The sequence below is a fragment of the Bufo gargarizans genome, chromosome 2, assembly GCF_014858855.1.
Source record: "Bufo gargarizans isolate SCDJY-AF-19 chromosome 2, ASM1485885v1, whole genome shotgun sequence".
Taxonomy (NCBI): domain Eukaryota; kingdom Metazoa; phylum Chordata; class Amphibia; order Anura; family Bufonidae; genus Bufo; species Bufo gargarizans.
Window position 1 is genome coordinate 388201398 of NC_058081.1, and position 13326 is coordinate 388214723.

The 13326-nt window shown below is 47.8% G+C and overlaps 1 protein-coding gene across 1 annotated transcript in view; it reads left to right on the top strand.

Annotated features, from left to right (window-relative positions):
* The first annotated feature begins 4344 nt into the window (after positions 1–4344).
* DDX41 (DEAD-box helicase 41) overlaps positions 4345–13326 on the top strand; it is a 79243-nt gene continuing 70261 nt past the window's right edge. Inside the window, exons 1-2 of the mRNA XM_044280801.1 lie at positions 4345–4461; positions 11171–11272. Of these exons, the coding sequence (XP_044136736.1) occupies positions 4444–4461; positions 11171–11272 (120 nt within the window). The 5' untranslated portion in view covers positions 4345–4443. The remainder of the gene's footprint in view (positions 4462–11170; positions 11273–13326) is intronic.

The following is a 13326-nucleotide window of genomic DNA, read 5'->3' on the forward strand; positions in this document are numbered from 1 at the left end:
AGTAGTGTCCATTACTGATCGTGTCTGCTCAGTTTGCGCTGCAAGTAATTTTTTATTTTATTTTTTTGCAGAAAATGTTTATATTTAGAACTTTTCTTCTAAATTTAAATTTATTACAAGCCCCTTCATGTGTGAAAACACTACATACACTCCCCACACTAAATAAAGGTTTATACGTTTCACACGTCCCACCCCAATAAAATAAAAATGTCCCATTTATCCCAACGACTATACTCAGCTGAAGGGGCATACGCCATGCTTGCCTCCGATACAGAGTCTGCAAGTGAGGAAGAAGAGGATGCCACTTTCCTCTACTTCTCCAGCCCCTCATCGTCATCCGCTGATGAGGGACCCTTTAGAACAGGCATGCTCAACCTGCGGCCCTCCAGCTGTAGTAAAACTACAACTCCGACAATGCCCTGCTGTAGGCTGTTTTGGCATGCTGGGAGTTGTAGTTTTGCAACAGCTGGAGGGCCGCGGGTTGAGCATGCCTGCTTTAGAAGGTGCCCCAGGGTAGCAGCGGAGGCAGCCCCCCCAGAGAGAGCCCACATGGACCCCACCCCCTGACCATTATCAGCCCCAAATTCCGGAGTTCGTGGGCCACTCAGGAATTCTGATAGACTGTGCGGACTTCACTGAGCTAGATTTTTTCAAAATCTTCATATCTGAAGATTTTGTAAATCTAATGGTAACCCAAACCAACTTATACGCCCAACAATTCATTGCTCAGAACCCGAGTTCGCCATACGCTAGACCCCTAGGTTGGACCCCAGTAGATGCAGCAGAGATGATGAAGTTTTGGGGACTTGTGCTGCATATGGGCGTAGTAAAGAAGCCAAACGTTAGACAATATTGGAGTTCTGTCATTTTCTACCTGACTCCAATTTACAGTCAGACCATAAACCGGAAGCGGTTTGATTGGCAGCTAAAATCCACGTTTGCCAATTCAGGCCTGCAAAAAACATATTTTGCACTTTGCCTGTAGAGGCCTGCTGTGCGCCAATACAGCAGAATACGAGCACATATGGGTTGTTCGCAAAATGGGGAAAATATACTGGGGTGCATTTTCTCCTTTAACCCCTTGTCTAAGTGAAAAATTGGGGTCTGCTAGTAATTTTTCATTTTTGCAAATATGTGCTTTGAAATCCTCTCTCTAGTATTTCTTCCTTCTGTGAGACACCTGTTTAGTAAAAAGTACCCTTTCCACCACTTAAAATGTTTATACGGGGTGTAGTTTCTGGAATGGGGTCACTTTTGGGGGTTTCCACTCTAGGGCCACCTCTGGGTGTCTTCATATGCGACATAGCTCCCAATTACCATTCCAGCTAAATCCTCTCTCCTAACTGCCATATGGTGCTCCTTCCACTCTGAAGCCTGCCGTGCGGCCATACATCATGTGGGGTGCATTTTGTCCTGTTACCCCTTGTGAAAGTGAAAAATGTGGGTGTAAAGCAACTGTTTCTGGAAAAAATTGTGTGTGGTAGACAAAGGTAGATTTGGTTAGCAAATGTTTGGCAAAAGAAAATCATAGAAAAGGTCCGTCTGGTGTATGGGAAATAGACAGTTCACTGTGAGCAGACTAAACCCCATGTCTGAAGAGGACCTCACCAGCAGGAGAACCTCTCTATATATAACACATAGAAAAGGTCCGTCTTGTGTATGGGAAATAGACAGTTCACTGTTAGAAGGCTAAACTCCATGTCTGAAGAGGACCTCACCAGCAGGAGAACCTCTCTGTATATAGAAAAGGTCCGTCTGGTGTATGGGAAATAGACAGTTCACTGTTAGAAGGCTAAACTCCATGTCTGAAGAGGACCCCACCAGCAGGAGAACCTCTCTGTATATAGAAAAGGTCCGTCTGGTGTATGGGAAATAGACAGTTCACTGTTAGAAGGCTAAACCCCATGTCTGAAGAGGACCTCACCAGCAGGAGAACCTCTCTGTATTTAACACATAGGAAATGTCCTTCTGGTGTATGGGAAATAGACAGTACACTGTGAGTAGGCTAAACTCCATTCCTGAAGAGGACCTCACCAGCAGGAGAACCTCTCTATATATAACACATAGGAAATGTCCTTCTGGTGTATGGGAAATAGACAGTACACTGTGAGTAGGCTAAACTCCATTCCTGAAGAGGACCTCACCAGCAGGAGAACCTCTCTATATATAACACATAGAAAAGGTACGTCTGGTGTATGGGAAATAGACATTGCAATGTGAAAAGGTCCGTCTGGTGTATGGGAAATAGACATTACACTGTGAGCAGGCTAAACTCCATACCTGAAGAGGACCTCACCAGCAGGAGAACCTCTGTATATAACACACAGAAAAGGTCCGTCTGGTGTATGGGAAATAGTTCACTGTGAGCAGGCTATACTCCATGTCTGAAGAGGACCTCACCAACAGGAGAACCTCTCTGTAGATAACGCATAGAAAAGGTCCGTCTGGTGTATGGGAAATAGACAGTTCACTGTGAGCAGGCTAAACTCCATGCCTGAAGAGGACCTCACCAGCAGGAGAACCTCTCTGTATATAACACATAGAAAAGGTCCGTCTGGTGTATGGGAAATAGACAGTTCACTGTGAGCAGGCTAAACTCCATGTCTGAAGAGGACCTCACCAGCAGGAGAACCTCTCTGTATATAACACATAGAAAAGGTACGTCTGGTGTATGGGAAATAGACATTACACTGTTAGGCTGCTTTCACACTAGCGTTCGCTGGTCCGTTCGTGAGCTCCGTTTGAAGGGGCTCACGAGCGGACCCGAACGCAGCCGTCCAGCCCTGATGCAGTCTGAATGGAGCGAATCCGCTCAGACTGCATCAGTCTGGCGGCGTTCAGCCTCCGCTCCGCTCGCCTCCGCACGGACAGGCGGACAGCTGAACGCTGCTTGCAGCGTTCGGGTGTCCGCCTGGCCGTGCGGAGGCGTGCGGATCCGTTCAGACTTACAATGTAAGTCAATGGGAACGGATCCGCTTGAAGATGTCACCATATGGCTCAATCTTCAAGCGGATCCGTCCCCCATTGACTTTACATTGAAAGTCTGAACGGATCCGCGCAGGCTACTTGCGCACTTGCGAATTTTTTTAAAGTTATTAATGCAGACGGATCCGTACTGAACGGAGCCTCCGTCTGCATTAATATGAGCGGATCCGTTCAGAACGGATCCGCCCGAACGCTAGTGTGAAAGTAGCCTTAGAAGGCTAAACTCCATGCCTGAAGAGGACCTCACCTGAAGGAAAACTGATGAGGCTACATGCTAAGCTTTCCTTTGACCATGATGATGGTGAAATCACAGGTTACCGCCAAAGTATTGCAATCTGAATGTATACTTTGATGGGAACATTTCACTGATAACTCTTGATGAATAGAACATTGGAGCGGATGCTTTAGTTTTCTCGGACACTGGAAGCCGGACATTTCTCAGTGATTAGAGGCTCATCTGCAGCATCATCTGAGCTCAAACCCTGTTCTCACAGGACTCGGGGTGAAGTGCGTCCATGGTACGGATTCATGTTTTATGGTGATATTAAAGTTAGGCCTCCTGCACACAAACATTTTTGGTTCCGTTTGGCAGAAAGCTTTTTCAATTCCATATATGGAATCGTTTCAATGGGTCCGCAAAAAAACGGAATGTACTCCGTATGCATTCGGTTTCTGTTTTCCATTTCAGTTCAAAGATAAAACAGGTCATATTATTGCCCGCAAATCATGTCCCATGGCTTCATTCAAGTCAATGGGGCTGTAAAATGAACGGATACAGAATGCAGCCGTATGTTTTCTGTATCTGTTCCATTTTTTGCGGAACAGTCTATTGAAAATGTTATGCCCAGCCGAATTTTAGAATGTAATTACTGTATATGCCTTGTTTCCGTTCCTCAAAAAACTGAAACCAAACGGAACGGAAACTGAGACAGTACTGAAACAAAAAAAAATTAAAAACGGATCAGTTTAAGACCCATCCAGTCTTCTGCAGGAGGCCTTATAATTAAAAATAAAAAACAGATTTTCTACCACTCATCTGTTCAACTTGATTTGGCAAAATTAATTGCAATTGATCCCATACCACAAAGGGTTAAGAAGGTCCTTACGGAGTATGGAGTTTAGCCAATTCACTTTGAATCAGCTAAATCCCATCATAGTTCTGTACCTGACCTCCAGGAGGCTGAGAGGTCCGTGCCGTGTATGGAGTTTAGCCAAATCAATGTGAGCTGGCTAAACACTGGCTCTGTTCCGGACCCGTCCACTAGGGGGCTAAAAGGTCCGTACCGTGTATGTAGACACAACCCTTAGCGTATAGCTGAGGACGCTGCCAGTGACGTCACCAGAACAGTTCGTCGCATGCCTAGAACGTCATCGTTTTCTCCGGGCCTATAGACAACGAGCTTGTGATCAGGATTGTTTACCTCCGGAAGACTTGTGGAAAGTGGGGCGTTCGGAGCTATGGAAAGCGACAGGAAGGTGAGTGACCGGGGTTGTTGCCGGCTTGGTGGGGCTTATACCACTAATATTTCCTCCGAGTCTTGACCAGCACGTGTATAATTACAGGATCCAATCTGTAACTCGTCAATAAGAAACTGTATGGTTATTGCTATTTAATTCCATTACAATCCCCTGTGATCGGTGGGGGAATTACCCCGTTCACCCCCACTGTGCCATCACCTGTGTGTCCTCCCTTCACAGGGTCTAACCCCCTGCACCCCCACTGTGCCATTACTGGTGTGACCTCCCTTCACAGGATCTAACCCCCTGCACCCCCACTGTGCCATCACCTGTGTGTCCTCCCTTCACAGGATCTAACCCCCTGCACCCCCACTGTGCCATCACCTGTGTGTCCTCCCTTCACAGGGTCTAACCCCCTGCACCCCCACTGTGCCATCACCTGTGTCCTCCCTTCACAGGGTCTAACCCCCTGCACCCCCACTGTGCCATTACTGGTGTGACCTCCCTTCACAGGGTCTAACCCCCTGCACCCCCACTGTGCCATTACTGGTGTGACCTCCCTTCACAGGGTCTAACCCCCTGCACCCCCACTGTGCCATTACTGGTGTGACCTCCCTTTACAGGATCTAACCCCCTGCACCCCCACTGTGCCATTACTGGTGTGTCCTCCCTTCACAGTATCTAACCCCCTGCACCCCCACTGTGCCATCAGCTGTGTGTCCTCCCTTCACAGGATCTAACCAACCCCCTGCACCCCCACTGTGCCATCACCTGTGTGACCTCCTTTCACAGGGTCTAACCCCCTGCACCCCCACTGTGCCATCACCTGTGTGTCCTCCCTTCACAGGATCTAACCCCCTGCACCCCCACTGTGCCATCACCTGTGTGTCCTCCCTTCACAGGGTCTAACCCCCTGCACCCCCACTGTGCCATTACTGGTGTGACCTCCCTTCACAGGATCTAACCCCCTGCACCCCCACTGTGCCATCACCTGTGTGTCCTCCCTTCACAGGATCTAACCCCCTGCACCCCCACTGTGCCATCACCTGTGTGTCCTCCCTTCACAGGGTCTAACCCCCTGCACCCCCACTGTGCCATCACCTGTGTGTCCTCCCTTCACAGGGTCTAACCCCCTGCACCCCCACTGTGCCATTACTGGTGTGACCTCCCTTCACAGGGTCTAACCCCCTGCACCCCCACTGTGCCATTACTGGTGTGACCTCCCTTCACAGGATCTAACCCCCTGCACCCCCACTGTGCCATTACTGGTGTGTCCTCCCTTCACAGTATCTAACCCCCTGCACCCCCACTGTGCCATCAGCTGTGTGTCCTCCCTTCACAGGATCTAACCAACCCCCTGCACCCCCACTGTGCCATCACCTGTGTGACCTCCTTTCACAGGGTCTAACCCCCTGCACCCCCACTGTGCCATCACCTGTGTGTCCTCCCTTCACAGGATCTAACCCCCTGCACCCCCACTGTGCCATCACCTGTGTGTCCTCCCTTCACAGGGTCTAACCCCCTGCACCCCCACTGTGCCATTACTGGTGTGACCTCCCTTCACAGGATCTAACCCCCTGCACCCCCACTGTGCCATCACCTGTGTGTCCTCCCTTCACAGGATCTAACCAACCCCCTGCACCCCCACTGTGCCATCACCTGTGTGACCTCCTTTCACAGGGTCTAACCCCCTGCACCCCCACTGTGCCATCACCTGTGTGTCCTCCCTTCACAGGATCTAACCCCCTGCACCCCCACTGTGCCATCACCTGTGTGACCTCCTTTCACAGGGTCTAACCCCCTGCACCCCCACTGTGCCATCACCTGTGTGTCCTCCCTTCACAGGATCTAACCCCCTGCACCCCACTCTGCCCCACTGTGCCATTACTGGTGTGACCTCCCTTCACAGGGTCTAACCCCCTGCACCCCCACTGTGCCATCAGCTGTGTGTCCTCCCTTCACAGGATCTAACAAACCCCCTGCACCCCCACTGTGCCATCACCTGTGTGACCTCCCTTCACAGGGTCTAACCCCCTGCACCCCCACTGTGCCATCAGCTGTGTGTCCCCCCTTCACAGGATCTAACCCCCTGCACCCCCACTGTGCCGTCAGCTGTGTGTCCCACCCTTCACAGGATCTAACCCCCTGCACCCCCCACTGTGCCGTCACCTGTGTGTCCTCCCTTAACAGGGTCTAACCCCCTGCACCCCCACTGTGCCGTCACCTGTGTGTCCTCCCTTCACAGGATCTAACCCCCTGCACCCCCACTGTGCCATCAGCTGTGTCCTCCCTTCACAGGGTCTAACCCCCTGCACCCCCACTGTGCCATCAGCTGTGTGTCCTCCCTTCACAGGATCTAACAAACCCCCTGCACCCCCACTGTGCCATCACCTGTGTGACCTCCCTTCACAGGGTCTAACCCCCTGCACCCCCACTGTGCCATCAGCTGTGTGTCCCCCCTTCACAGGATCTAACCCCCTGCACCCCCACTGTGCCATCAGCTGTGTGTCCCCCCTTCACAGGATCTAACCCCCTGCACCCCCCACTGTGCCGTCACCTGTGTGTCCTCCCTTCACAGGGTCTAACCCCCTGCACCCCCACTGTGCCGTCACCTGTGTGTCCCCCTTTCACAGGATCTAACCCCCTGCACCCCCACTGTGCCATTACTGGTGTGACCTCCCTTCACAGGGTCTAACCCCCTGCACCCCCACTGTGCCATCAGCTGTGTGTCCCCCTTTCACAGGATCTAACCCCCTGCACCCCACTGTGCCATTACTGGTGTGACCTCCCTTCACAAGGTTTAACCCCCTGCACCCCCACTGTGCCATCAGCTGTGTGTCCTCCCTTCAGAGGATCTAACCCCCTGCACCCCCACTGTGCCATTACTGGTGTGACCTCCTTTCAAAGGATCTAACCCCCTGCACCCCCACTGTGCCATCACCTGTGTGTCCTCCCTTCACAGGATCTAACCCCCTGCACCCCACTGTGCCATTACTGGTGTGACCTCCCTTCACAAGGTTTAACCCCCTGCACCCCCACTGTGCCATCAGCTGTGTGTCCTCCCTTCAGAGGATCTAACCCCCTGCACCCCCACTGTGCCATTACTGGTGTGACCTCCTTTCAAAGGATCTAACCCCCTGCACCCCCACTGTGCCATCACCTGTTTGTTCTCCCTTCACAGGATCTAACCCCCTGCACCCCCACTGTGCCATCAGCTGTGTGTCCTCCCTTCACAGGATCTAACCCCCTGCACCCCCACTGTGCCATTACTGGTGTGTCCTCCCTTCACAGGATCTAACCACCTGCATCCCCACTGTGCCATTACTGGTGTGACCTCCCTTCACAGGATCTAACCCCCTGCACCCCCACTGTGCCATCACCTGTGTGTCCTCCCTTCACAGGATCTGACCCCGTGCATCCCTACTATCAGCTGTGTGTCCTCCCTTAACAGGGTCTGACCCCCTGCACCCCCACTGTGCCATCACCTGTGTGTCCTCCCTTCACAGGATCTAACCCCCTGCACCCCCACTGTGCCATCACCTGTGTGTCCTCCCTTCACAGAATCTACCCCACTGTGCCATCACCTGTGTGTCCTCCCTTCACAGGATCTAACCCCCTGCACCCCCACTGTGCCATCACCTGTGTGTCCTCCCTTCACAGGATCTGACCCAGTGCATCCCTACTATCAGCTGTGTGTCCTCCCTTAACAGGGTCTGACCCCCTGCACCCTCGCTGTGTCATCTGCTGTGTGTCCTCCCTTCACAGGATCTGACCCAGTCACCCAGCAGAGAAGGCAATGCTGCTGTCGCTTCATTCTCAGGATTGCATGGGTTCCTGAGATTGGACCCCCATCATAAAATGCTAGCATGCTCATCTCTTTATACAGTCCTGATCAAAAGTTTAAGACCACTTGAAAAATGGCAAAAAATCATATTTAGCATGGCTGGATCTTAACAAGGTTCCAAGTAGAGCTTCAACATACAACAAGAAGAAATTGAAGTGAGACAAAACATTTTTTGAGCATTCAATTTAATGAAAACAACAAATAAACTGAAACAGGCTGTTTTTCAGCTGATCAAAAGTTTAGGACCACACCTCCAAAAAGAACTAAACCGCCCCCCAAAACAGAAATCTAACTTCCAAACATGAACTCAGTAATGAGTAGCTCCGCCGTTATTGTTTATCACTTCAAAAATTTGAGTGGGAACATTTCTCCAAGTGGTGAAGACGGCCGCACGAAGGCCATCTACTGTCTGAAACTGTTGTCCATTTTTGTAAACTTCCCTTGCCATGCATCCCCAAAGGTTCTCAATTGGATTTAGATCAGGGGAACACGCAGGATGGGCCAAAAGAGTGATGTTATTCTCCTGGAAGGAGTCTCCCTTGTCCTGCGGGCATTGTGTACTGTAGCGTTGTCCTGTTGAAAAACCTAGATGTTAGGGGTGCACCGAAATGAAAATTCTGGTCCGAAACTGAAACCGAAAATTCAGGATGCCCTTGACTGAAAACCAAAACCGAAACTGCCTTTTTGCCCAAATACTTTTAAAATACTTTTTTTTTTAAATGATATTTATAACAGTGCCATCCACAGACCCCCACCCCATAACAGTGCCATCCACAGATGCACAGGTGCACCCCTACTAGTCGTTACCACACAGACGAGGGCCCTCAGTCTTGAGGAATGCTCTCTGCAACCGTTTGACGCCCCTGCACTTCCTGAAGATCCATTGTTCCACTGAAGGAAAAAGCACCCCAGACCATTATGGCGCCCCTCCACTGTGGCGCGTAGAAAACATCTCAGGTGGGATCTGCTTGTCATGCCAGTAACGTTGGAAACCATCAGGACCATTAAGGTAAAAAAAATTCTCATCGGAGAATAAAACTTTCTTCCACCTTTGAATGTCCCATGTTTGGTGCTCTCTTGCAAAGTCCAAACAAGCAGTTCTATGGCGTTCAAGTAGACGAGGTCTTTGAAGACTTTTTTTTTTTTTTTTTTTTTGAAGCCCTTCAGTCTGAGAGACCCTGCTTATGCAGTTCAAAAAGGTAGAGTTGTTTTGCCTTTGCCATCACAACGTGTGACTACCTGACCGAAAATGACAATGAATCCACATTTTTGCACAGATTTGGCCTTTGTTTTGTCTCACTCTAATTTCTTCTTGTTGCATGTTGAAACTCTACTTGGAACCTTGGAGATCCAACAATGTAAAATATGATTTTTTTTTGCCATTTTTCAAGTGGTCTTAAACTTTTGATCAGGACTGTATGATTGGGAAAGCATACAGGACTTGGCCAATTCAAAATTTTTTTCTTCTTCACCTTAGAAGAGCCACAACATTTTTATTTTTCCATTCACATAGCTTGTTTTTTGTAGGATAAGTTGCGTCCTTTAATAGCATCATTCAGTTTAACATATCGTGTATTAAAAAACATGAAGAAAATAATTTTTTGTGGGGTAAAAAAAAATGTGGACAATATTTTTGGGGTTTTATTTTCATGGCGATCACTGTGTGGTAAAAAGGACAGAATGACTTTATTCTGCAGGTCAGTACAATTGATCACTTTTTATTACAATTTTTTTTAACGGACAAGGTGGGCAAAAACTGGTATTCAGGTGATTTGATTTTCTTTCTGTTCTGCCGCTCAACGTACAGGATACTTTTATATTTGACCAATTTAGACATTTTACCAATTAAGTTTATGTTTTTATATTTTAAATTGGGAAAGGGCGTTGTTAGAATTTTTTTGTTTTGCTAGTTTTTTTATGTTTGAACATGCGATCACTCAATCGCTTATACAGAATGCAGTAGTATGCTATTGCAGTCTATGGTATTTTCGTTGGCTGCCTATTAAACCCTCTTGCAGGCGTAATAGGCAGTTACTATGGCAGACATGAGAGCCTTCCATAGCAACTCATCAGTCCCCCTTGATTTTGTCTCAGGGGTGCTGATCGGAGATCAGACAGAGCCCCCTCTCTCAGATGCTTCGGTCACCATTGACTGCAACATCTGAGGGGTCAGCGCAGAGTTATCGCAGATCCAGATCGTTGCCGGCACGTGTTAGTTGTATTACACAGCTGGGACCTGGAATGGTAAAGAAGGGGTTAAAGAGTTATTCCCATGTCGACATTGGACGTAGCCACAGAATATGATGCTTTGAGAAAATAGCCAGCTTAGTGCCCAAGGGGCAGGAAGCACAATAAATGCATGATAACACAGGCATCTCTGAATAAAATATGAATATATGTAAGGTTTTATGACTTATTTTTGTACCTTGAATGCTGTTTTGCACAATATCACCTCATAAATAAAGTGGGGTGAAATATATTGACATTGTGGATTTGAATATAGGCTTGAAGAGATGGTCTGTGGGGCTCTGCACTGTATTCAGAATTTTTGGTCGCTAAAATGTTAAATTATGAAGGTGATATCCACAGAATGCCATAAATGTCCCATAGGCGCACATCCCACTTCTGAGACCCACAACAATTTCAAGTGTTGAAATCCCCAACAACACCCAACCTCTGAAAATGGACAGGTGGACATGTATGCATACCCTGTTATTTTCAGAATTCCTATAGGAATGAATGGTGAGAGCCGTGCCTGAGCTGCCACCACTCCATTCACAGCAAATCAGATCTGTCATATCTTGTTGATATGCCATGAATGTCAAGGTGGAAATGCCCCTTTATTTGTTGTAATAATATTGTATTTAAATTGTCTCATTCCAGAGAGCTCTCGAGGAGGAGGAGGAGGAGGAGGAGGACCATGCTTTGTCAGAAGATGACGACTATGTGCCCTATGTACCACTCAAGCAGCGGAGGCAGCAGCTGGTAACTTGCTGTTGTTTATTTGTCTTTGCTTTTGGGTGATCTTCCCCATCTGTTTTGTACCACCATAGTAATGTACAGTACAGACCAAAAGTTTAGACACACCTACTCATTCGAAGAGTTTTCTTTATTTTCATGACTATGAAAATTGTACATTCACACTGAAGGCCTCAAAACTATGAATTAACACACGTTGAATTATATACATAACAAAAAAGTGTGAAACAACTGAAAATATGTAATATTCTAGGTTCTTCAAAGTAGCCACCTTTTGCTTTGATTACTGCTTTGCACACACTTGGCATTCTCTTGATGAGCCTCAAGAGGTAGTCACCTGAAATGGTTTTCACTTCACAGGTGTGCCCTGTCAGGTTTAATAAGTGGGATTTCTTGCCTTATAAATGGGGTTGGGACCATCAGTTGCGTTGTGGAGAAGTCAGGTGGATACACAGCTGATAGTCCTAATGAATAGACTGTTAGAATTTGTATTATGGCAAGAAAAAAGCAGCTAAGTAAAGAAAAACGAGTGGCCATCATTACCTTAAGAAATAAAGGTAAGTCAGTCCGAAAAATTGGGAAAACTTTGAAAGTGTCCCCAAGTGCAGTCACAAAAACCATCAATCGCTACAAAGAAACTGGCTCACATGCGGACCGCCCCAGGAAAGGAAGACCAAGAGTCACCTCTGCTGCGGAGGATAAGTTCATCCGAGTCATCAGCCTCAGAAATTGCAGGTTAACAGCAGCTCAGATTAGAGACCAGGTCAATGCCACACAGAGTTCTAGCAGCAGACACATCTCTAGAACAACTGTTAAGAGGAGACTGTGTGAATCATCTAGGAAACCACTGCTAAGGACAGGCAACAAGCAGAAGAGACTTGTTTGGGCTAAAGAACACAAGGAATGGACATTAGACCAGTGGAAATCTGTGCTTTGGTCTGATGAGTCCAAATTTGAGATCTTTGGTTCCAACCACCGTGTCTTTGTGCGACGCAGAAAAGGTGAACGGATGGACTCTACATGCCTGGTTCCCACCGTGAAGCATGGAGGAGGAGGTGTGATGGTGTGGGGGTGCTTTGCTGGTGACACTGTTGGGGATTTATTCAAAATTGAAGGCATACTGAACCAGCATGGCTACCACAGCATCTTGCAGCGGCATGCTATTCCATCCGGTTTGCGTTTAGTTGGACCAGCATTTATTTTTCAACAGGACAATGACCCCAAACACACCTCCAGGCTGTGTAAGGGCTATTTGACCATGAAGGAGAGTGATGAGGTGCTGCGCCAGATGACCTGGCCTCCACAGTCACCGGACCTGAACCCAATCGAGATGGTTTGGGGTGAGCTAGAGCGCAGAGTGAAGGCAAAAGGGCCAACAAGTGCTAAGCATCTCTGGGAACTCCTTCAAGACTGTTGGAAGACCATTTCAGGTGACTACCTCTTGAAGCTCATCAAGAGTGTGCAAAGCAGTAATCAAAGCAAAAGGTGGCTACTTTGAAGAACCTAGAATATGACATATTTTCAGTTATTTCACACTTTTTTGTTATGTATATAATTCCACATGTGTTAATTCATAGTTTTGATGCCTTCAGTGTGACTCTACAATTTTCATAGTCATGAAAATAAAGAAAACTCTTTGAATGTGAAGGTGTGTCCAAACATTTGGTCTGTACTGTACCTATAAAGCTACTTTCATTTCAGCGTTTTTGCTGGATCCATCATGATAATACAACTATCTACATCTGTTATGAATGGATCCGGTTGTAATATCTTTAAAATAGCAGTGATGGATCCGTCTCTAAAACCATTGTAAGTCAATGGGGGACAGATAAACAGATAAAGAGAAAACAGATTTGTGTCCATTGACTTACATTGTGGGTCATGACTGATCCATCTTGCTCCTCATCCCAGGATGCACTCAAAAGTGCGATTGCAGCACTTTTGTGTGCGTCATATGAACGCAATGAAACGGAACAAAGCATTCTGGTGCACTCCGTTCCCTTCTTTTCAGAGTTTCTCTATTGACAATGAATGGGGACAAAACTAAAGCGTTTTCCTCC